The sequence below is a fragment of the Lottia gigantea genome (genome assembly GCF_000327385.1).
Source record: "Lottia gigantea unplaced genomic scaffold LOTGIsca_111, whole genome shotgun sequence".
NCBI classification, from domain to species: Eukaryota; Metazoa; Mollusca; class Gastropoda; family Lottiidae; genus Lottia; species Lottia gigantea.
In genome coordinates, this window is record NW_008707025.1 from 294,576 (window position 1) to 319,122 (window position 24,547).

The 24,547-nt window shown below is 32.1% G+C and overlaps 3 protein-coding genes across 3 annotated transcripts; all 3 read left to right on the plus strand.

The window, feature by feature from the left end:
* The first annotated feature begins 103 nt into the window (after positions 1-103).
* LOTGIDRAFT_198984 (hypothetical protein) lies at positions 104-9,160 on the plus strand. Its single transcript, XM_009047383.1, has 19 exons — positions 104-237; positions 753-865; positions 1,100-1,194; positions 1,595-1,694; positions 2,058-2,201; positions 2,532-2,667; positions 3,149-3,263; positions 3,607-3,658; positions 3,827-3,964; positions 4,295-4,502; positions 4,842-4,990; positions 5,348-5,495; positions 5,745-5,895; positions 6,087-6,267; positions 6,604-6,751; positions 7,035-7,203; positions 7,487-7,705; positions 8,157-8,382; positions 8,879-9,160. The coding sequence occupies exons 1-19, from the start codon at positions 220-222 to the stop codon at positions 9,117-9,119; spliced, it is 2,751 nt and encodes a 916-aa protein (XP_009045631.1). The 5' UTR covers positions 104-219; the 3' UTR covers positions 9,120-9,160.
* An 850-nt stretch (positions 9,161-10,010) lies between these two features.
* Positions 10,011-13,433, plus strand: LOTGIDRAFT_171189 (hypothetical protein; the record flags this gene model as incomplete). Its single annotated transcript, XM_009047384.1, has 6 exons — positions 10,011-10,131; positions 10,620-11,281; positions 11,791-12,002; positions 12,289-12,451; positions 12,718-12,800; positions 13,220-13,433. 6 exons carry the CDS (start codon positions 10,011-10,013, stop codon positions 13,431-13,433), a joined length of 1,455 nt encoding a protein of 484 aa, XP_009045632.1.
* A 462-nt stretch (positions 13,434-13,895) lies between these two features.
* On the plus strand, positions 13,896-19,926 carry LOTGIDRAFT_171190 (hypothetical protein; the record flags this gene model as incomplete). Its single annotated transcript, XM_009047385.1, has 6 exons — positions 13,896-14,048; positions 14,614-14,718; positions 15,206-16,144; positions 16,815-17,102; positions 17,265-17,337; positions 19,832-19,926. 6 exons carry the CDS (start codon positions 13,896-13,898, stop codon positions 19,924-19,926), a joined length of 1,653 nt encoding a protein of 550 aa, XP_009045633.1.
* Between the last annotated feature and the right edge of the window lie 4,621 nt (positions 19,927-24,547).

Genomic DNA, 24,547 nt, shown 5'->3' on the forward strand with positions numbered 1-24,547 from the left:
CCGACAGGTGCTTGTCTGTCACGAGATTTCATTCGTCACATGAAAACGCCCGAACCAATCAGAATTATCGTTTCTTCTAAGTTCGGAGTCAAACTCACGTGGTGTTGAATTTGTGTGTTGTGATGAACATGACTTCAGTAAATTTTAATAGATTTTCTATGTAAACAATGATTTTATAAGTTCATATATCGACACTACTGATTCTTTTCTAAGTCAATCATGAAATTTGCTTACAGGGTGAGTGGTGATCAATGTCAAAATAGCATGTGGTTTGATTTTTGATTGACTAATTTAAGTTCATTCACAAACCCATGTGAAGGGATGCAACAATGTTGAGCACATGTCACATGTGTATCAAACGTAACAAAATAATAATGAAACCTGTCCTTACAAATCTAATAATGTAACCTATTTATTTAGATAATTATTTTGTAGCTTATGATTACACATACAGGTAGACCTGAAGTATTTTGTATTGAAAATAAAGAATAAAACCTCATACTGCTAAATTACAATATTTTTACAGACTTATTATTTATGGTCATTTTGACTTTGGTTAGGGGCCAAATTGACTTCACCTCTCAGCCTGGTACTGTGACAGCCTTGTCACAGATAAGTGTAGATGACACAGGATTACATTGTTGTAAACTCGGTTAGTAATGTGAAAACCGTGCTGTTTTGTTATTCAGGCTTTTCAAAATGGCCTACACTGGCTGCAGCTAATCATATAACAACCTAACTCTTGATTTCAGTTTTCGAATCTGCTTGGAACTGTTTATAAAAATGGTAACTTAAATTTCACACCTGATGGTAATAGTGTCATTAGTCCTGTTGGTAATAGATTAACTGTGTTCGATCTTAAAAAGTAGGTTGATTAATACATTTTGTATTGTTTACCATGGTCTTAAAATCCATGAAAGACATTTTCTAACAAAGTTACAAGGGCAATGGTTATTAGAACCGGTTTAAAATATGAAGGCATGTAGAGAACCTCAGAAAAGTACCGTTTATTGACTTGACCACATCCTGCTAGTCTACTTTCATATATGACCTCAAAGAAATATAAGCTTACTTACCCATATATGGATTGTTTTTGCAGCAATAAATCTGAAACATTACCAATAGAAACTAAACAGAATATATCAACTATAGCTCTGTCACCTAATGGCTGTTTAATGATAGCTGTTACAGATGGTAAGTAACTAGTTGAAGTCAGGGTCCCATGTTGTGAAATTTTGGGGTTCCATTTTGTTTTACTTTGGTAAACCAACGAATTATCATTCTGTTCCACTGTTGAAAGAATGTTTTTGGCATAATTTATGTTTAGGTTGAAGAGGTTGAAAGATGATTTTGGTCCAAACCATGGAAGCACTGGCACCTAAATTTTCCTAACCTGAAGGGTGATTAGATTCTATAGCACCTGATCACCTAGCAGATCACTCTAGACTGACTCTCGAAAACACTAGCTTTGGCACCTACATTTTTCTTATCTCAAGGAGGATTTTACCCTACAGTGTCTGACAACCTATCTGATGATAATTCAAATTGGTAATTCTACAGTATACTTGTCAATGAAGTTATGTTTACTTTGCAGATGGAGAAGCAATGTTATGTAGTCTAATCAGTAAAACAGTTTTAGGTTCACATCATTTTCATTGTCCAATACATTCTCTTAGGTTCAGTCCTGATGGCAAGTAAGTGAAATCAATTCTTTTATACAACATATGGCTGTTTGGACTTGGTTTAAGAGGATCCTATCTATCAGCTGATATTGGGATTTGATCTTTCCTAGATTATCCATGCCCATTTACAGATATGTCACTGAAAAAAGATGACTTTGCAAGATCACCAAATTTAAAACAACAATTTTTTAGAATACGCAACCACCATAGATTTGTAACCAAACAAATGATGCCTTCTAATGATTCAGACACTCAAACCAACTGCACTACATCCCCTCCTCAAAATCATACTTAAACACTAAAAAGAAAAAAGAGAACACTGATTTTACTTACAAGACTAGAAATTGGTCTGACAAAAATTTTTTTTTTTTGTAGAAAATTTGCTGTAACAAGAGAAAATATGGTGGATGTGTTTCATTCACCAGGTGAAAAAAGAGAATTCAATCCTTTTACATTGTATAAAAAATTTCATGGTGCTTATGATGAAACAACATGTCTGGATTGGACCTCAGATTCTAGGTAGTATTCCTTTATTATTTTTGTAGTTTGAAAGACAATAGCAATCTGATGCATCTTTGTGATTTTGACTTAAAGTTCGAACTTGTCAAAAGCCATGCCTCATGAAACCAAATATATCAATATATTACATTGCAGTAACATCAATCAATCTGAGATTTGGTACGTCTGTTCATGTTAGGCTTAATTTTGAAAATTTATTCTTGTTTTTCTTATTTATAAGAAAAGGTCCCATTTTCAGCATTTTTGCATGTAACTCTGCTTGTAAACTATTATATAGATATTTTAATTTATCACATACTTTCTCTTAAATAGAGCTTTTGTTATTTTCAGTGCTTTCTGTGTGGGATCTAAAGATATGAATACTAGAGTATATGGTGCGGAAAGATTCACTAATCTCATAGTATTTGTATTAGGTGGTCATAAAGGTGCTATCGTTGGTTCATTCTTTTTAGCAAATTCATTAAACGTATCTTTTAAAAATCCAATTTAGAAATATAGAAACATTGAAACAGAACCTTTTACACAGTGATTCACTCTCTGCGATCTTCAGACATCTGTCCTATTTCATCCTGAATCCTTGCTGAGAATATCAAGGATAAAAATAGTTGAGGACTGTTAAATTTAAAACCTTCCAACCTTAGAGGAATTGTTTTATCTTACTTATAAACCTTACTTGAAGTAAGAAATGAGATTTCACATTGGAAAACCCATCGCTCAAACTTGCTCTCTCAATTGTATTCTGTTCTTCAACCATCCATCTTCTGCTCAGATTAACATGATAAGAGATTTCAAAAGATTTAAAATCTAAGAAAATTTTCTTTACATGTATTTTGTTAGTGATGAATCTCATGTCTAAAACACATCCCCACAATAATTGTATAAGAAATCTATCTCAATAACAGATAAAATTAACAGTGTATCAAATAATTTTCCTTAACCAGTAGTAGGTTATCACTGTCAGTGAAGATTCTAAAGCAGCATTATGGCAGTCTGATACAGAGTTATCTGAACTTGATCTTGCCACTATGGCAGAAACAGATTTACCAAGAAAAAAGAAACATGGTATGTATTGTGAGCAGGGTTCAATTTAAGCGGTATTGCATCACAAATGATCCTGATTAGACAAGATTTTATTCATCATGACAAACAATGAATCAAATCAAATTGTATATATTTTGTGAGAATGTTCAGTTTTTTTTTCCAAGGCCTTGATCTACTTATGTATAGGCTACAATTGATGATATTTTCCATAGCTCCTTCTAATTCTCCTATTCAATCATTTGTGATTAACTAATCTATTGATGCAGTCTTGTTATAGTTCAAAATTTCATACATTTCAAAATGATGACATGATGAATTGCTATCAATCTGTTAGATTTTTCAATTTCTTGATTTGTATTTTCAGGTAAAATGGATAAGAAAGGTGTTGATATGGTCAAGTATGAAAGAAGTGAAAGGTAATGTTTTATTTAAAAAAAAATAGCGAAATGAAATTGTGCTGAATGAAAATTATTATTATATTTTATGTTTTTACCGCGTAAATAATGAAAATTTAAACTACTCTTTTTGATTGTTCACGACTGATTGTCATTTATATCATTTGACAATTTGATTTTCTATTTCAGACACAAGTTACGCAGTGGCCCTGATAAATTAACCTGTGCCTGTTTTCATAAATCAACTTGTCTATTAGTCACAGGCTACTCTGATGGTTCTTTTCTTTTACATGAGATGCCTGGTTTTAATCTCATTCATTCGTTAAGGTAAACATAATATACTTTTTCATGGTTTCAATTCAGTACAGACCAGAAATAGTTCTTTATAATTTCTCATCTACTCTTTGAAAGACAGTTACCGTTGAGGATACATGCCCTTTTGCTCGCTTATTACAATGCTGTCCTTTCGGCAGAGACTGACATAGTATACAAGTAATCATCTAGTTGTTGAGATTGTTAAATACTACAAATACTGACTCTCTACTGTTTGAAACCATAAAACACTAGCTCTTGCTGCTATCCTGAAAAAATTAATCTCATTGACACTGCATTCAAATTGAAATAATGTATCAATTTCGAGTATGTTATATTTTCCAGTATATCTGAACAGTCAATAGTATCTGTGAACATTAATCAAACTGGTGATTGGATAGGTGTAGCCTGTTCACAGTTAGGACAGCTATTAGTATGGGAATGGCAGAGTGAATCATATATAATGAAACAACAGGGTCATTATAATAATATGAATTGTTTAGAATATTCTCCAGATGGACAGAATATAGCTACAGGTGGTGATGATTGTAAGGTAAAGAATAATTTTCCATATGGTCAGACCAGATTTCCCCAAAAAAAAAACCAAATTTTCTGTTTATCATTTCTCAAAGGTATGACAATAATCATACAATATGTTGAGAAATGGAGCTTGATATCAAGATAATTGCATGATTCATTTCCAAATTTTGATGGTTTTATTGATGTTTTTGCTTTACAAAGTATTGAGGAAATCCAGCTTTGAACTTTATTGCATGGTTCAGTTTTAGATTTGCATTGATATTTAAAAGATATTTTGTAGCATGCCCACTTGCAAATTTTTGAAACCCAGCAAAGACTTTCATTTGTTCAGTTGATAAAATCTAATTTATAGGTTAAACTTTGGAATGCTGCCAGTGGGTTCTGTTTTATAACATTTACTGAACATCTAAGTGGTATAACAGGAGTTAGATTCAGTCAGAATGGTCAAGTTGTTGTCTCTTGTTCATTAGATGGTACTGTTAGAGCTTTTGATTTAAATAGGTCAGTTTTTTAAGAATTTCCATAAATTTGCTTTTCAGAAATTGTTTACTCAATGTACATTTAGTCTTACCCTTTCAGCACTAGTGGCTTCATCACAGAATAAAGATAAGTGGCCTGAAACAACCATTTTACATCACATTATCGCCCATTATAACCTGTAGCTTCATAACTGAAAAAAAGTAAAGCTCTGATAGGTTAAAGTAAGGGAAGTGCTAATATTTTGAGATTTCTGAGAGGCACAATGTAGATATAAGAATCATCACTGGAAAACGTTACGTTACGGTAAATATAATTGTGCAGAATTGTGTTTTTGAAATGTCTTGAAACTTTCTAAAAATAAAACCCTATATTTTACAGATATCGTAATTTCCGAACATTTACCTCACCCCGTCCTGTACAGTTCTCATGTTTAGCTCTTGATCATAGTGGTGAAATTGTATGTGCCGGAGGACAGGATTCATTTGAAATATTTGTTTGGTCTATGCAGACTGGCAGACTACTAGAGGTATGGTATATATTTTATTTTCAAAATCATTGTAGCTATATTATTGAAATGCCTTCAACCATTGTGAATATTTGACAGCTGTTTTGAATACAGGCACCCAATATTTTAGACTATTTTGCCTGTGTTGCAATAGTTATCTTTGACTTAAATACAGATATAGAAAGAGTATTACTTATAATTCTGAATTTCGAAGTGTAAAGAAACAATTCAATTTTTTTTTTGTATGTAGTGTAAACATTTATATTGTAGGTGTTAGCTGGTCATGAAGGACCTATTAGTTGTCTTAGTTTTAGTTCTGCTAGGGCTATGTTAGCTAGTGGTTCCTGGGATAAAACAGTCAAAATATGGGATGTCTTTGAAAGCAAGGGATCTAAAGAAACCTTTCACTTATTGACAGATGGTGAGCCAAATGTTAATTTACAGTCTTTGGACTTAATCTTTAAATTACATTTAGTCCATAGACTTTATTCACAAAATCTTAACTTAACATGATCTTATTAATTAAACAATTTAAATAATTTATCCAATCAGATTACTGTATTTCTGTTATTTATAATAAGGGCACTGCTAATAACACAATCTATTTTACAGTTTTGGCCTTAACTTTCCGTCCTGATGGTGAAGAATTAGCTATATCAACATTAAATGGTCAAATATCATTTTGGAATCCTTATAATGCTGTACAAACTGGTTCAGTAGAAGGTCGTCATGATTTAGGTTATAGTAGAAAAGATACAGATAAAGTTACTGCCAAAAAACTTTCTGATAGCAAGTAAGTTTACATGACTAAGGATTCATTTTAATATTTGTTTAAAGGAAAGGTAAGAATCAGTGTGGTTCAGCAAGTTCAATGTTTGGTGACAAACCTAGTCACTTTTTTATTTTTCCCTTTTGTTTTTGCTTGAAAATGATGCATCTCTGATATGTCATGGTATGTGCACTACACTAACTGAGTTGTCTTCATTAGTCAGGAGCAGAATAGTAAGATGCAAAACAAGGAGAATTTTTTTGAACAATCATCTCAAATGCACTAAGGACTGAGCTATCATTCTTTAATTTTTAGATATTTTTAGGAATGTGTTTTTAATGGATCTGAATATAATTTCAGATATTTTAACACACTATGTTATACAGCTGATGGTAAATGTATATTAGCTGGTGGACAATCTAAAAATATCTGTATCTATTCTGTCACTGATCAGATCTTGATGAAGAAGTTTGAAATCTCTTGTAATTTATCATTTGATGGTATGGAGGTATGTTTGACTTTACTGTTATCTTTATTCAGTATTCAATTGTTGGCATATGTGGTCGTGTCCCTATATTTGTCCTTGGAAATATATGATTTGAATGTAATGCTGTATCAGTCTATGTGGAAGTATATCAACATATAAAAATTATCTCTGTTGACAGTTCCCATTGGGCAAATTTCCACTTTTCTATAAGAAACATTCAAACATGAGAAACTCCATTTTTTTTTTCACATAAAGTATAGCTGATCAATATCTGTTAACTATGATACTTATGTTCTGTTTTCAGGAATATTTAGACAGAAGAAAGATGACAGAATGGGGTAGTTTAGCTCTAGTAGATGATGCTGAAGGGGATGGTGTCAAATTAAGTTTACCAGGTGTTAAAAAGGGAGATATGAGTTCTAGAAGTTTTAAACCGGAAGTGAGAGTAGCTTGTGTGAGATTTTCACCAACAGGTATGTTCATTGGCTTTTTCTGTCTTCATTAGCCTAGCTTGTGCCTCATGGTACTACAATGTCTTGATTGCTGGTTCAGTTTTGTAAAAATAACAAAAGTATTGGAAAATTTAATTTTGTCATAATGAAGATTCTCAAAGACTTGTGGTCCAAAAATGGATCGAAATCAACACTCATAAAATAGACGAAACATTGAATGTTTGGCCCTATCAGTGATGATATCACATACATATCACGCAATGAGAATTAGTTTTGTTATAATCCATATATGTTGAAATTTTAGGTAGAAGTTTTTCAGCAGCTACAACAGAAGGCTTACTTATCTATTCATTAGATCATAATCTGGTTTTTGATCCTTTTGAATTAGAACTTGATATTACACCAGTCAACATACGTAAAACACTGCACAATAAAGATTTCTCCTCAGCTTTGATGTTAAGTTTTAGACTAAATGAACAGAATCTCATACAAGAAGTTCTAGAAAACATTCCTGTTAAAGATAGTAAGTTATTTGATGGTTAAACACAATTCAAGTAACAAGGATGATTTTAGTGCAATCTGATTGAAATGATAAACAGAATGTTTTATTTTTGTTTTTTCTGTGAGTGACTAAACTCTCCATGCACGATCTGACAAAAATGTTAGGCATTTTATGCTCTTGGTAACTAAATATTCAACCAATCAATGCTTTATTCAATAAAAGATTTTCTTACCATATGTAATATTGACTTATTTTGTCACTTCTAACAGTACTTTTGATTAGAATAATGGTTTTAGTTTAGATTATGACAACTTTTGATCTAACAGACAACAATTTAAAGAAGAATCTGGTCAGATCATAGATGGCAGGTGTAGCAACATGCAGAATAACATGAATGGTTATTCATGGACAAAAAATTGCCCAGAGCTGATGTTACTTTGAAACCGAAATGAACTGTATATCTTTATTTCAGTTGATGTTATAAGTCAGAATCTACCTAATACCTACATAGATAAATTGTTAAACTTTCTAGCTACACAAATAGAATCTACTGCTCATATACATTTCTATCTACTCTGGTTACAAAATCTATTAAAAATACATGGTCCAAAGTTAAAACAACGTAGTCAACAACTAATGGCCACATTACGTACACTACAGAAAAATGTCACTAGAAAATATGAAGACATTAGTAAAATGTAAGTATCATCAACCTTTATTAATATTAATTAATTATTTGATAATATTGTACATGCTCTGATGCTAAGAATCCAAAACATTTTGCCGTTTAAACAGTACTCTAGCACATCCTAGAAAATATGGTGATAAGGAAAAATCTTCTAAAAACTGTCTAGGAGAAAGTATCTGAAGTATTTCATTTTTCAAAAAAAATATTGGATAAAATTTCGCTGGAATATTTGTTCAAATTAACTTTAGAGTTGACTGAATTAATAACAATGCATGACTTGTTCATGACTTTCAGACAGTCATCTTTCTTTATTATTTTAGTCAACCAAGCTGTAAATAGGTTCAAATAATTCAGGTTTGGCCAAGTACCAAATGGTGGTCAAGATCTTGATGGGGCCAATTTGTTCTCCTTGTTAAATAAAAAAAAAGGGTCTTTCTGTAGAAAAATCACTTTGTTCTAAACTAAAACAATTCAGATGACTGATTATGACAATATTTCTGTTTCAGATGTGATCATAATAAATATAATTTGCAGTTCATCAAAGTTTTATCACAAACAACACAAATTCCAGGAAAGAGGAAGCGAAAATTGGCAGTAAAAGATTCTGATAAAGCGACCTCTGCTGGTAGTGAAGGTGAGGATAGTGAAATTGATGATAGTGAAAGTGACAATGAAAAAGATATCAATATGGCACTTGATGGTCAATCAGAATCAGATATGGAGACTTCTGAACTTTATATACCTTAACATCATAAATGAATTTATAAAGAAAATGAATTTAAAAGAAATTTTTGTTTGTTTTTTATTTATATGAATCCTGTGGGCCACTTGATTGGTGAGTTCTTCATAGTATCTTGAGAACGTTTAATAGAACAATTTGGATCAGAGTTCAGAACGCGTTCTACATGTGCCAAAAAAATAGTAGGTGCATACAAAATTCAAAATGGCGTACAAGGAAATAGATAAGAAAATTTTGAATGTGATATGTCCGCTTAGGTACCGTTCGATTTTGGGGCAGAATTTTATATATTGAATTTTCGTTAAGGGATTAGAGTTTATTTTCTTGAAATACCAAATACAAATGTTGCTTGTCACACTCTGTTTTCATGAATTTTTAAGAAAAAAAACTGGGATCTCAATGCAACGATTTTATCACTGACTCATTGCCTTTGACCTCCATAATGCTTTCAGTAATTGGCACCAAAATATTGTCTTGCTGAATGGATGCATACTTTTGAGATATGAAATACTCACTAGCTACATATAAACCATAATCTGTCAAAAACTAGCTTTAAGGCTTAACAGATTACATAGCATTGTGATCTAGTTTATCTTGCTAGGTGATTAAGTCTAGCTTGGTGATTAAAATCATTTCTCCTATTAACACATTTAGTTAATCCAGCAATTAAAAAAGTGGGGATTAGTATGTTGGAAACATGACGTGAACGACGAATTGATACATAATTAGTTGTTGTCTGAATTCGGAAAAGATTCCAAGGGAGGTAATATTTCTGTTTACTCTTTGCAACTCTCCTGTTGCGAAAACCACAAAAAGTTCTACATGAAAACATGGCTGACAATTTTCAACTTTTTTGAGAATTTTTCGGATAAATCGATTGCAAGTTTCAATTGTAGAAAATGGAAGACGTGGACGAAGGAATTCTAAGTGATGTTATTTATGAAGCTCTTAAGACAGCCTTTGGTCATAAAGAGTTTAAAACAAAGCTACAAAAGGATGCCGTTTTTGCAATCGTTCGTGGTATGTTTACATTTTTTATAGTTCGTGTAGTAGAGGGTAGACGAGCGAATATCCGATAACGCCACTAGGAACTGGCTATTAATTTTATTCATATTAGAGTAGGCCCTGTCTGTATCAATAATTATTGATAAATATAATTTAAAATTAAAAAGACTATCGCATTAGTATAGCACAGAATTTGCTAAGTTATTGCGTTGTCACCACTTTCAGTTTTCATCTGAATTTGATCTATGTAAAGCTGTGTAAAAAGTCTTTAGAGTTGTTGAATTGGTCATCATTTCATTACTCAATCCACAAATTAGGCTCTAAGGTTTGAGACATCTTGAGAAGGGAAGAACTGTCATAGCCGTACCGGTATAAAAATAAGGACTCTATTCTCTTGAGAAGACACTAAAACCTAAAACCTTCACAAATTTTTTTTTTTTTTATGAAGTAGGATGGTGCCTCTTATTTATTCACTTTCTTAGAATCTTATTGTGTATTTTTAGGTGGTAAAGATGTGTTTGTTAGTATGCCTACTGGAGCTGGTAAATCGTTATGTTATCAACTACCAGCTATTATGGCAGAGGGAATTACAATGGTTGTTTCCCCTTTAATAGCTTTGATGCAAGATCAAATGGATCATCTGGCAGCAAGAGCTATTCCAGCAGAAACAATCAACTCCAAAATGACAGAAACTGATAGAAAACGTGTTTTGGCAGATTTATATTCTGAGACACCATTGACTAAATTATTGTACATCACTCCCGAGCAAGCAGCTACTGAAACATTTAAAAATTTAGCTCAGAGTTTAGTGGAGAGAGAAAAATTGAACTATTTTGTGATTGATGAAGCTCATTGTGTTTCTCAATGGGGTCATGACTTTCGACCAGACTATTTGAAACTTGGTTTTATGCGCGTAAAACTTATACCTAAAGTGCCTTGTATTGCATTGACTGCTACAGCTAATAAGCAAGTCATTGAAGACATATTTCTTCAGTTAAAGTTAAAGAAACCATTAAAGTTTAAGAGCAGTTGTTTTAGAACTAATATTTATTATGAAGTAACAATGAAGCAGTTAATCAGAGATCCCTATACAGATTTGTTTGATTATATAAAACAGTGCTTGGGTGGAACTTTGCCTGAAAATCCCAAGAAAGTCAGTGACTGGGTAAGTATTCTCTTGATTTTTTTACTTGATTCATGATCATTTAACATTATACTGTATAAAATCAAGGCTTTTGCTATCACTTTTCGAAAACAAACCTATGTAATTTAAATCATTCATAACTTGATGTGCGAGCTGTTTTATACCTGTATGCATAAGTTTACTAAATCTTTTATTTGTGTCGAATGTCAGGAAGAAGTCGCTTCTCTGCGAATTTCTCTGGATCTCAGGTGACCGTAATCAGCTGTAATCGATTACAAATTTTCAAGTAATCAGATGTTATCTGTAATCGAATTTTTTTTTTTTTATTGATTACATCCACATAGAGGAATAACAGATCACATTATTTAGAAAAAATATGCAGACATTTGGCATTCTTTAACATCAAATTTGAATGTTTCTGGATAACTTTTCGTAGTTGCTATGAGCATAGTCATAAATTTACAGCAATAATGAACTACTGTTTGAAGTACAGTATGGTTTAAAGCTTCATTATTTAAATTTAGTCCGAGTATGGATGTGGTATAGTGTATAACAGAACTAAAGACGGTTGTGAAGAGGTAGCACATAGACTGTGTCAAAAGAATATACCAGCTAAAGCTTATCATGCTGGTTTAAAGACTGGTGACAGACTAAAAGTTCAAACAGACTGGATGGAAGGAAAAGTACCTGTTATTGTAGCTACTGTTAGTTTTGGTATGGGTGTTGATAAAGCCAATGTCAGGTATGATATTATCAGTGTTCTGTATCATCAAAAGTTCTGAAGCCATTTTCCTGCATTCTCGTGAAATAGGATTCATGTGCACAATATTGTTTACCTTCGCTTCATACCCTGAAGATTATCTTAATTGTGCAGTGTGCAATGAAGGAAATTGTAGACAGTGGTTGGTTAATCTTTTTGTTTCCCAAATTGTCAAAGAATTTTTTATTTTTACATGCTGATATCATGATTTAAGATTTAAGACATTCTTATTCCATTACAAGTGATTATTATGCTTTATTATTTTAAGGTTTGTAGCTCATTGGACGATGCCCCAATCTATGGCAGGGTATTACCAGGAATCAGGTAGAGCTGGTAGAGATGGTAAACAATCCTATTGTAGATTATATTATTCTAGAGAAGAGAGAGATAAAGTGGCATTTCTTATTAATGCAGACTTAAAACGACCCAAGGTAACTTGTCACCGTCAAATATTTGTTAACTCTTACAAATATTGTAATAAAGGTCTATCTTTTAAGAACACAAAATTTTCTTTCATAACAGACTTTACATTCTCTTAAAATTTGATAGTCTATCAGCAATAAATATAAATTGTGTAATCTCAAATTCTCAAATTTGATTTAGAAAACATATGAAAACTAGATAAAACTCTTTAGATGTCATATCACTTTTAAAAAAATACAAAATTTATGATTCCATATTCTGTATTATTTTGTAGAAAGATTTGGCTGCTGCTAAAATGAGATCTAAAGCTACAATGGATGGTTTTAACAATTTTGTGGAATATTGTGAAAAACCCAAGTATGTAAACCTTACTTGTCATTTATTACTTCAATACTGACAACCACTCTGTATTTTTACATAAAATTTCCATTTGGAGCTTTAAACATTACCCATAGATATTATGGTAGTGAGCTATTATCTAATGTAAGTCTTATAAACCCAGCTGTAAAATAAGGACAATCATGGAAAGAGCAAGGTCGTCAATAGCCAAAGATCAGCTGGTAGACAGGATCTTTGAGAAACTGAATTGTTATCCTTGAAAACTATGTTTGCCCTTAGGCAATATATGGCAAAATAGATTCATGAAGGACATGATGCCATGTGCTATTGAGATAATTGGGGGAGATTTGAACTCATGGCTTTCATATTCTCAATAGAATATTCCAAAAAACAAACATTTATCAAAATTAATATTTTGACTATGTTATAACTTGTAGGTGCCGACATTGGACAATTACAGATTATTTTGGTGATGAGAAACCAGATTGTCAGAAGAACTGTGATGTTTGTAAATATCCTAAAAGAGTGGTTGAAGATTTAAAGAATTTGGTATCAGGATCATTTGGAAAGACTAGAATCAGTAAAGATACTGGTGAAGTAGATGTAGATTTATATGGTGGGGGCAGAAGAGGCCTAAAAAAGTATGTGTAAGCTTACATGCATGGTGAGGGCATAGATTATCAGATTCAACATTCAACATAGAATGGATATTATTTCTCTCTTATAACTTATGAATTCTGTCATTTTTGCATGGTTTTTAACTATTTTTGAATAAAATGATATTAGAAAAGTAGAAAAACAATTGTAATCATGACCAGTTGGGTTTATTTGCTCTCTTTTACGGACATGACAGCTTAAATGACAGGATGAATATCCTGACACAAATACAGCTCCTGTCTTTCCTATATTCTATTAACTACTTTATCTCAAAATCAGCCCTTCGAAAAACATCAATCTAGAGCCAGGGTTAGGTTAATGAGCATGTTAGACAGTTGCTCTCTAATCTCTACTTCCACACCGTCTTTATTAGCCCAAATGGTGCAGAAAAGTAGGACTTTTTGGCATCCCATTGATCTATTTACATGTATTTGTGTAGAACTCTCTTTGTTATAAATGGGTATATATTGTGATTGTTTTAGAGAAAATGCTGATTATGGTGGTGCTGAGGATAGTGGTGATGAAAAAGAAAGAAGAGAAAGGGAAGAACAATTAGAAAAGGCTCAGAGAATGAGTATTATTAAAAAGCAATTAAAGCTTAGAAAAGGGGTGAGCGTAAAATATTTCTTTCTTGATCTTATTGAGTAAGCTATTCAGGATTTATATGGCCAATGACATATTGTTTATGGTCTGCTGATCTTAATGCAAATAATTTGAGAATAGTCCCATTCTAGGTCTTGGACTTGCAGTTAAATGGCAACAGTTCCTCTTTCAAGAATGGAGTATTTATTTTAAACATATACTACTACTGTCTGAGCAAAGTAAAACCTCTTTTGAATTTTATCCATTATTTTCATGTGAATGGGAATATCAGCCTCAGAATAGTACTGTTAGTCTTAGAATGTCTGTGCGTTGAGAAAAATTAAATTTTTTGTAAGTTTACATTGAAATTTTGGCTAAAATGGGCCTCTGTAAAAACAAATATTGAAGACATAATGTGTGCTTATATTAACATAACGGCTAACAGTACGTTTTTGAGGCTGCTATTCCAATTCTTTTAAAAAAACTTTACTTTGCTCAGACAATAGGTACTGATTTGAACTGTCCTTTATAGAAATTACTTCAAAATATGTTGGAATATCAACAACTTATATATTTTTTTGTCATATTTTAGAAAAATAGCAGTGATACTTCGGAAGAAACAGAATTTGAAGCACCATCTTTAGATTGTCCATTAAGAGATTGTGCTAGTCAAAAAATACCCAAATTAACTGTTAAGGTAAATAAAAGTTATATTTATTACCATATGAGAATGGCAATCCATGAGAGATAGTTCATCTCTTTAATTTTGACACTTTCCTCAAGCTTGGGACCTCTCAGCGAGACTCACTCAATCTTGTTTCATTTATATTCAATGCCCTTAAAGCAGCCATGGGGTCCATGTGGGATGGGTCCCATTAAGTGAGAAATAAATCTGAGCAAAACTTTCGTCAGTTCAGCAGAGATTGATTAATTAGTGTCTTCATATCAAAGCTAAAAAAATGAACGTTTTGATAAAGTGTTTGGCGCCTAAAAATTGAGTTCTCTGGTCTTCTAATTTTCAAATTTTATGGGGAAAGGCCCCCGGGTAATAAACAGTTTAGCTCAGAGTCAACGGGCCTCAACCACAACATTTCAGCACAAGATCTGAGCCTCAGCTCCATGCATTCCTGGCGACGTGGGCTGCATTGAAGTAAAGATTTAACATTAATGTCTTTTACTTTCAGACAAGAGAACATTGTTTTTCTATGTTAGAAAAGGGTCTATACCAAAACTTTATTACCTATTATGAAGAAGATTCTGATAAATTACGCTCCAGGGATTACGAACCACGGTGTTGTGCCTTAGATTTAGAACATAAGATATTTAAATCCAACAAAATTGCTGTTATGTATAAATCCTCAGTGATGAAAACTGTTTCAGAAATACGTAGATTGACACGAGAAAAAGAATTACATACCTCTATATTTGGAGAGTCTGCAACTCCTACAGACAATAATGAAGATTGTTTGCATGATAGTTCTAATGATTCTGGAATGATTTCTGTGGACTCTGCGTTTGTGACGGCGTCATCATTGTTATCCAAGGAATCTAAACCTAGCACATCCATGTCTGGATTTGTAAAAGCATCTTCTCTAGTCAAAACAAATTCCACTAGTGATATGAGCAAAAATACAACGAAAAGTAGCAATTCACCATCGAAACAAAAACATTCAATATCTAGAAGTTCTAGTAAAACAAGCACATCGGAATGTAAACAAAGCTCAAAATCAGATTCAGTTGAAAGCTCAAAATTAGACTCTAAATCAGTGTCAAAGTCAAATTCTAGTTCAAGCTCGAAATCGAAGTCAGTTTCAAAGTCAGAAGCTAGACCAAGCTCAAAATCTTCTCCAAAGACAATACCACCTCAAATAGTGTATTTTTTTGAGAAATTGCCTAAAAGTGATGAGTATAGTGACAGTGCTAACAGTAGTACATATGATACAGAAACTGAAAGTGACAGTGATAGTGATATGAAAACTAAGACATCATCAGACAGTGAATCCAAACCTAAAAGTAATTTGTCCACAGCAAAGTCCATTCAAAAATCTAAAATGTCTGTGTCTTTTGGTGAAAATTCAGAAAAATTATTCACTGATGATTCAAGAAAAAGGACACATTCAGAGGTTGGTTCTTGAAATTTTATTATGTCACCAGATAGGACAGGGCGATATAACAATATCACAATAAAAACTGGTATAGGATTTTACATCATTAGTAATATCACCTGATTAAAATATACCGAAATATCACCATATTGGGATATACAGTAGTTAACATTATATATCATCAAATTTTTACATTTAAACATTTTAGATAAAAAAGAAAAACATTTTGTAACAAAAACCAGTAAAAACCATACTTAAGAAATATTGTAATATATACCCATATCACAATATATTAATGTTTGATATTGAGATATCAACTTGAACTAATATCGCCCAGCCCTATCATCAGATGTTTATTTAGTCACTGTCCTAGTTACTGGGGTAAAAATTTGACAGTGAATTTTCTAATTTTAAAATAGCTGATTTTAAAGATCAGACAGAGTAGGGTGTTTTACTTTCCTGGCAAAACCTCCCATATTGCACACTGCATGGTGTTACCTTTCTTCATTAACCCATTGAGTGCAGAAAAGTAGGTCGTAAATCCCAGATATAAACTCAAACATACTTTCAACTTACCTATGTATGATTAACATTGCTGTGAAGATTTCCAATGTCTCTCTTCGTCTCTCTACATAATTATGCTACAAGATACCTGTAATGTCTTGAATTTGGTTTTTCTCTTTGATAGAGTTCTTCACCATCAAAATCTCCAGACAAGAAAAAATCAAGAAAAAGCAGCCCACCTCCTATTGGTAAATCTAATAGTTCAAGAGACCACAAACATTCTTCATCATCATCTTCCAGACATAGGTCTCACAAATCTAAACATTCTAAACCATTTAAAGTACCATTTAAAACAAAGAGTCCTGTTTTACCAGAAATTCCACCATGTAAAGTTATAGATACTAAAGGTGCTGCTGGGCTAGTAGTTAGATATTTAACTCCATATTATCAAAAAGGAAGATTTGCTTCAAAGGTATGTGTTATTAATGAAGAAATGCTAAGAAATAAATATAGCCTTAAATTTATTTCATATTTGTCATAAATTTAAAAAATCAGTTTCATCTGACAATGGCTACATTTTCCATATTTTGCTCAATATTGCTGACATTTTCATCTGAAATATTAATATTTTCAGGGATTATTTAAAGCTGCTGCTAAGATTATTACAGAAGAGTTAACACAATCTATAAGAGGCTTACCTACAACAGGTATTTATTTTATATTCAGTAAAATACAAGATTAGTAGTGGGTATTTGATCTGGGATCATTGAAGAAGAATGACACCCAGGTTTCTGGTTAGAGAGTACATGTATTTTCTCTCTGCTTTATTAGTAGTATATAGACACAGCTTTATGGAACAACAATCACTGGTTAAAGTTTTATATAGTGTCTATATATCGTACTCACAATTGCTAAATGCCATTCAAAGACTTTATACCAGTAGTAGTTGCTCTTGTACCAAAACAAATTTTTTAATCGTCTCAATATGAGCAAAATTATCCAAAGTTTTTTTTGGCCAGAGTCTTGTAACTCGAAAGTTTTAATTTTGAGTACCAATAAATTTAATCTTAAAAAATTCAATCTTAAATTTAAAACTACAAGTATGTCAATTTCCTATAACGTTTTATTTTATCATTTCAAGTCAATCATTTTATCATTCATTTTCATAATCCTATTTCATCCTATTTGTCATCATATCATCATTTTCGTTAAAAACCGATTCAATCATTGTCATCATTTTCATTAAAAAAACGATTCAATCATTATCATCATTTTCATTAAAAAACGATTTATTCATTATTATCATTTTTCTTGATTAATTATTCACATTCAGATCATTTCATATTTATTCTGCATTCTTTTTCATTCAAACCTATTTATTTTTGTTTCTCTTTATTTACATTATTATTTTTCCAGATATTTCAAAGACAACTTGTAAGTGAATCAAATAAATTTATGATATTTATATATATATATATTCTAATTCTATCTTCTTTTTTTTTCTTTTTGTGTTTCTTGCTCTCAGTTATGTATTCATTTCACTAATTTAGTACTCTTGAGAGGATTTCTTGAACATGTAGGGCTTGCTCACTCACTCACTTCTGGGGCACATGATGTCACTCTGAAATTGAGCTTGTCAGTCAGTTAATTATCAGAGAAGTATAGTAATGTATACCCAATAAATTGAGAGCAAGAAATACTGTAGCTGTTGTGTGTTGGTGTGCTTCTATCCTTTCTTTTCCTGTCTTGTAATAGTCTTCTTCCTGTACTCTGTTATCTTCATCATGTAAAGCTATTATGAGCTGCATCTAATACCTTGACTATCATGAGGCACTTTTTGTATAACAGAAGTTTGTAAATCTAGTGATGTGATTGGATGGTACACAGAGCCCTCTACACTCACAACAGCTACCGAGGTCTCTGATAGGGCCGCATATAATCCAATCAAATACACAAGAAAAGTGGCTAGTGGTGTCAAGGTATTAGTATAAGTTGTAATAGTTTGACATTGTGAAGATGGTTCTCTGTAATATGCTTATTGACAAAACATTAAACTTAGTAGTGACATGGTAAGTATGCTTATGTAGTAATCCACTTTAATCATTCATTCATTTTATCATTTATTCATTCATTTAAAATCATTTCATTATTCCATGATTCAGTATTTTCACTTATTAAAAGTGGAATGTTATTTTCAGTGATCTAAAGCAAATAATAGACAGGAATCTGGTTATTTTTTACAATATGAAAATTAATAACCCTTGTTGACAGGTTCATAGATTGTAAATGAAGTGATGAATGTTATTTGGACTCTGGTTCCAATTTTGGGCCTGACTAATTACTTCTTAAGGCTCCACCTATTGCAGACACAGCTTATCATTATAGATTAGTCCATATTTACTGCACAATTGCTAATCTTAGATGCAATTCAAAATTATTTAAAGACTATGAAGTTGTATTTTTTTGGCATGTGTGGTGCATGTCTTGCAGAAGAAACATGTTGTTCTGTGTATGCTTTTAATGCAATTATTTTTCTAATAAATTTTGGTATGGATCCATCTTTTATTTTGTGTGTGTGTTTTGCCATTATTACATATATTCTTTTTAAAATGATAAAACTATGTATATATATAATTGAATTTATGATTCTTTGAATTTATTTTAATGTTGAAGATTATTATAGGGATAAGAAGAAGTCATTCTTTTTTGTTTGAAAAAAAAAATTTGTATCATATTATATCAACAAGTTGTTTGCTTGTGTCTCTGTTTTAGCGCTGTCCATACTCTTCTAAAACTGATTTTCCAATTCACATACATATAATTGGCAAAATTAAGGGATTGTAAAGATTTTTAAAATTATTTGTGTGTATCAGGGACACTGACAGCATCAATTTGCACCATTTCAATCAGACATCTGTGGTTCCTGCAATTCCATTAAAACTAAGTGTTTGATGACATCACTAGCTGACTGAAAAGGGAATTGTACAAATTGATGCTATCAGTGTCCCTGATACACACAAATAATTAACAATCCCTTTAATCTTTTTACTGTATCTTAGGTAATAAGAAATATCGTTTATATCCTTTTTTTCTGCTCGGATTGAGACTAAGAAATTTCTATCAGGGTGACCCCTTAAATAATTTATACTAATTTTTAACAAAATTATTGTAATTTAAATATTCTGATATATATATTTTCAGGTAAAGAAGAAGCTAAGAGAATAGTTTCTCAGTTTATTGGTGAACATGATAAAATATCAACTCTACAAGATTTAAATACTTGGGTTAAAAAATAACTCCAATGGTGACATAGTTCTTTTTTAAAATAAATTCATCGAAAAATATATCAATTGTGATGGTAGACATCTTCACAATTTCAAGCCCTGTCCAATAACTTGATATCAATAGGCACTATCTTGTATCATGGAATTGATTGGATTATACTCCAATAGAAGCCCTCAACATAAAAATTATGCAGCTTATTTGTTTCCAGTTCTTCTGTCGAGATCTCTGAGTCACTGTATTCACTATCCAATCAATTTGTTGAATTTACAAACGTGCGTGCGTAATACAAAAAAAAGTGTATTATGATGTTAAGGTGTTGAATGTTTGTAATATCTGGACATTGTGAAGATAAATAATACAGCAAAGTAGTGGCAGTGAACTTCTGTAGAATCAGCATGTTTTTAAAGGTGGACAATCTTTTTCTAAATTTTATACCACCATTATTATGTTTCCCATAGTTTACGTCTATTTGTTTGTTAAAGGAATGATGTGATATATTAAGAAAATAAATAGTTGTCTATTATGGTAATGTTTTAATGTTATGGGCCTAAGTTGTGATTAGTCATCAAACACTTATTTTTTGTGGAATTGCTGGAACCATAGATGTGTGACGAAGATTGGAATGGTGCAAATTGATACTATCAGTGTCTCTGAAACACATAAAAAATTAAGAAAACCACTTTACAATCCCTTTAATTTTGTTTTGATGTGTATTTATCATATAGCAGTATTTCTGATCTAAAATTTATTTTAGAATTTTTTCAAATCCATGACAAAAGAATAACATGAAAATGGCATGATCTGAATATTTGCTCTCAATTAAATTGCAGGTGTAAGCTAAGATAATTTTGCTGACATGGGTCTGATTCTAAACATACAACTTGAGCAGCCCACTTTATATTTTGGAGTAGAATTGGTTTCAAACAAGCTAGACCTTTTTCTGTCCACTACTGAATGCAGCAAAAAAAATGGACAATGTTTTGAATCACACACAGATGAGCAAAAATTTTATATCAACTACAGTATATTGTCTCCCATTATTTTGATAAATAACGACATTGGTAAACGCCTCCTAAATGTTGTAGCCCTCGTATTTCAGCCATTCATAATGCTTTTCAAAATTAACATCAGGCTCTTCATCAATTTAATAAATATGGATTGGCATAAATGGTCAAGCAAATATATTTTTGCATTTTATTTTAAGGTAGTGTAATGGACACAATGATCCAGGGCTGGACGACATTGGTTCAAGCAGATGTTACGATAAGGGTATATTTAGCAAAATTATTGAAATATGATTTTTGCTGGTTTTTTTAAACTAAATGTTGGGTTTTTTTTCTATCTAAAATTTTAAATGTCAGGAAAACAATATATCTTAACACTCCAATCATCAATATCATGAAGAAAACATCTGTTTCAAATATCAAGTTACTTGTTTAAATTGTGTAGATGATCTTATCTGGACAAAACTTTGATGATATATCATGATAAGTACTGTCGACCATATATCACAATATGGGGTATATGCGAAATTAATTCTAAATTCCTATGCCAGTATATCGGGAACGGGAAGTGTTTAAATTTGACCCAAATGTGCAAAAATTATTAATAAAACAACTCAAGTATTTTATATCAATTTTATATCATGTCTTAATTAAATATAAATACAATGCATGTCTAGACATTGTACTGTAACAAACAAGCATTAGAAAATCCCCTCATCTTTCTTCTCATTTTCCTAGTTTTACACACCTGAAATAATCAAATACAATATTTCAGAATCAACTTGGGACTATCAGCAAAAATTCATTTTTCCTTCAAACCAATACAAGTTTTGTCTTTTTGGTAGAAGTTTTCAATGACTACTAACAACTGGTATCATATGCTAGTGTCCGCACCACATGGAACTGAAAATTGAAGTTACGCGTGTCTTTCTTTCTATTAAATATTTAAATGGACATTAGGTCTGAGCAGTTGGAATCTGTTGATCACAGTTGCAACAGTTGATGACGTGTGAATCTGCAGTCTAACTAAAAAAAATAAGATTACAATTTTTTTCGTTATTCTCTCCATTATAATCTAATGAAATTTATACAAAAGGTCATAAAGGTACTGGTGACGTTTCAAGCAATTTAGAGCAGACAATCAGATGCTACTCACTGCATGATGCAATGTGATTGTTTGAAATGAACATCAACAGTACCGGTACACCATCTTGGTATAAATTTTGTTAGATTACAATGGAGACCGAAAAAATAAGAACAAAACAATTGTAATCTAATTCTAATTAGACAGAATGCTAATATTGGAATAAATTAGGAATCCAGACAGCCATTATATTATAAAGTTGAGTGGTAATACCTTAATCGTTATCTATATTGAGATCTTCGGGATCCTCTAGAGCTATTCTCTTAGTATTGAAGTCCATTAAGATATAATTACTCTTACGGAAACATAACTGGAAGAAAAGAATTTTAATTCAATAAGTTACTTCCCCAAACAGAACCTAGCTTGCCAGACAAGGCAACACATGCAGTAGAATGATCATAACACGCTTGATGTTAAATCTAGGAGAAAATACTCTGCCAATGCCCATATGAACAATATGATGATCAAAAGCCCTTTTAACAGAATTGAAGATTGACTTGGATAAAGGTACTTAATTGTGTGTCTATATGTTTTTGGTGCCATGTACTACAGGGAGAAATCCAAACTGCCAAGTCTTCTTGAATGTTTTATTTTTCCTAATTATGCTAGACACACAATTTAAATGCCAAATTCAATTTTGATGGCATCTCATACGTATCCAAGTATGTTTTTGGTGATTCAATATATTTCCAAGCTTTGGTTTAAGCTTTCAAGTGTTTTGAAAGTAGTAACACATCAATTTCTCTTCATCACAATCATGTGATAAGGATGGTATTAGACAGACAGATCACAAAAACCAACACTTACAAATGCAATGTAAATACATCCAATACCGCAGACCACTCCAATTTGACATGAAATTTTTATGAACTTGGCCCAATCTTCTTTTTCATGAATTTCTTTTTGTCTTAAATATTCCTCACTATTATGTTTTACTGGCATTGATCCACCTCCACTAGCCAGACATCTGATTGGAACCAATCTGACAGTGGCATCTGGAAAATAGGGGGAAAAAAACAGGGGATAAAAAATAGTCTGAGGTAAAATCAAAATTTTAAGAAATACAGTAATCATATTGGATAATAAAACCTAATTCAAAATGGATTTTAGTGATTGACCAATCTGATGACTGGTTGACTAGTGAGAGATTTTGTTTCATACTGTAGTTCAGACCTACTCTACTCTCATAATAACCTTTAGATCCAGGGTTCAATCCTGGCATAGGTCAAGATGATACCCTCAGATTTTTCAACCTGGTTTTCCCCCGTCCGTGATGCAGGTAAGAGGGGTTGACAATACATGGAAAAAGTGTTATTGACGTTCAGATTGGACAATAAACAGAGGCCCAGTGTGTTACAGGCCTCATTGTACCCTGCATAGCGTTGCCCGTGTTCATGGTGCAGAAATTCATTTCAATTCACTTCACACCATTTGTGTCATACTCTGCAGTATTTATGAATAGTAATTTTGTAACCATAAGATCACTTGTTCAATCATTCAGAACCAGTGACATTGTCACAACAATATACAATGGCGGTCGGACATAACAAGGAAGGCCGACGCCAAAACGGACGGTAGATTACGATTTCAACAGTAATGAGGTCGTACAGATGGAGACAAATAAATGAACTCACTGTTTATGGTCTTGGAACCGGCAATTTGCCTTGTAGCAACCCTAATAAATGGGGAAAGTCGAGAAAGCTGATTGAAGTTCATTTTTAACCTTGGGTATGCAGGAAGAGGACTTAAGACGTTACAGGACTCCAACAGAGGAGAGTTCTAATCACGTAGCCCACTCGAGTCAAAATGACACCAAACCAAAATGGACACAGAATCTATACCAACAGTATCAGAGAACAATGTCAAAGGGGACAAAACGTCAGAATGTACGATGCAACACTATAGAGTGTTGTAAATACATTTTTCAAAAAATATGAAAGTAAGATCGTTTCCCGATTATAAAAAACCTGTAAATTAAAGTGACATAAAATGGTGATGTGTTGGCTGGTAGCTTACATGACAAATCTGACCGAAGACAACTCGGACCCAGACTACTCAAACCAATCACGAGACTACTCGGACCAGGATTGCTTGAACCAAAAGAATTATGCATTATTATCCAATTTGTAAAGAATATTTATAACAGGAAACAATCAACACATCAAAACAAATCCATTCCCATTTGCCTTATTTTTCAAATTTTAGATCCAGGCCTAATCAGGTTAAAGAGTATTTTATAAATAACCTACAAATAAATATCAGTGAATTGAACGTCAAGTCGACAAATCATTTCAATGAGCATATTTGGTTATCACGGAATATTTATGTCAGAGCCATCACCCCTTTTTTGTAGTAGACTCGACTGAATAAGAATATTGCACGGGATTTTATTTCATTATTATCGGGGATTGGTTTCTCCATTGTTTACATAACAACAATCGGGTAGGAATTCTAAATAACAAACTAATATATGTAAATAACAAA

Coding starts and splice junctions, on each gene's coding strand:
- LOTGIDRAFT_198984 (XM_009047383.1), top strand. Junction 4,991..5,347: donor AGAGCTTTTGATTTAAATAG/GTCAGTTTTTTA, acceptor TATATTTTACAG/ATATCGTAATTTCCGAACAT. Junction 6,268..6,603: donor AAAAAACTTTCTGATAGCAA/GTAAGTTTACAT, acceptor ATATAATTTCAG/ATATTTTAACACACTATGTT.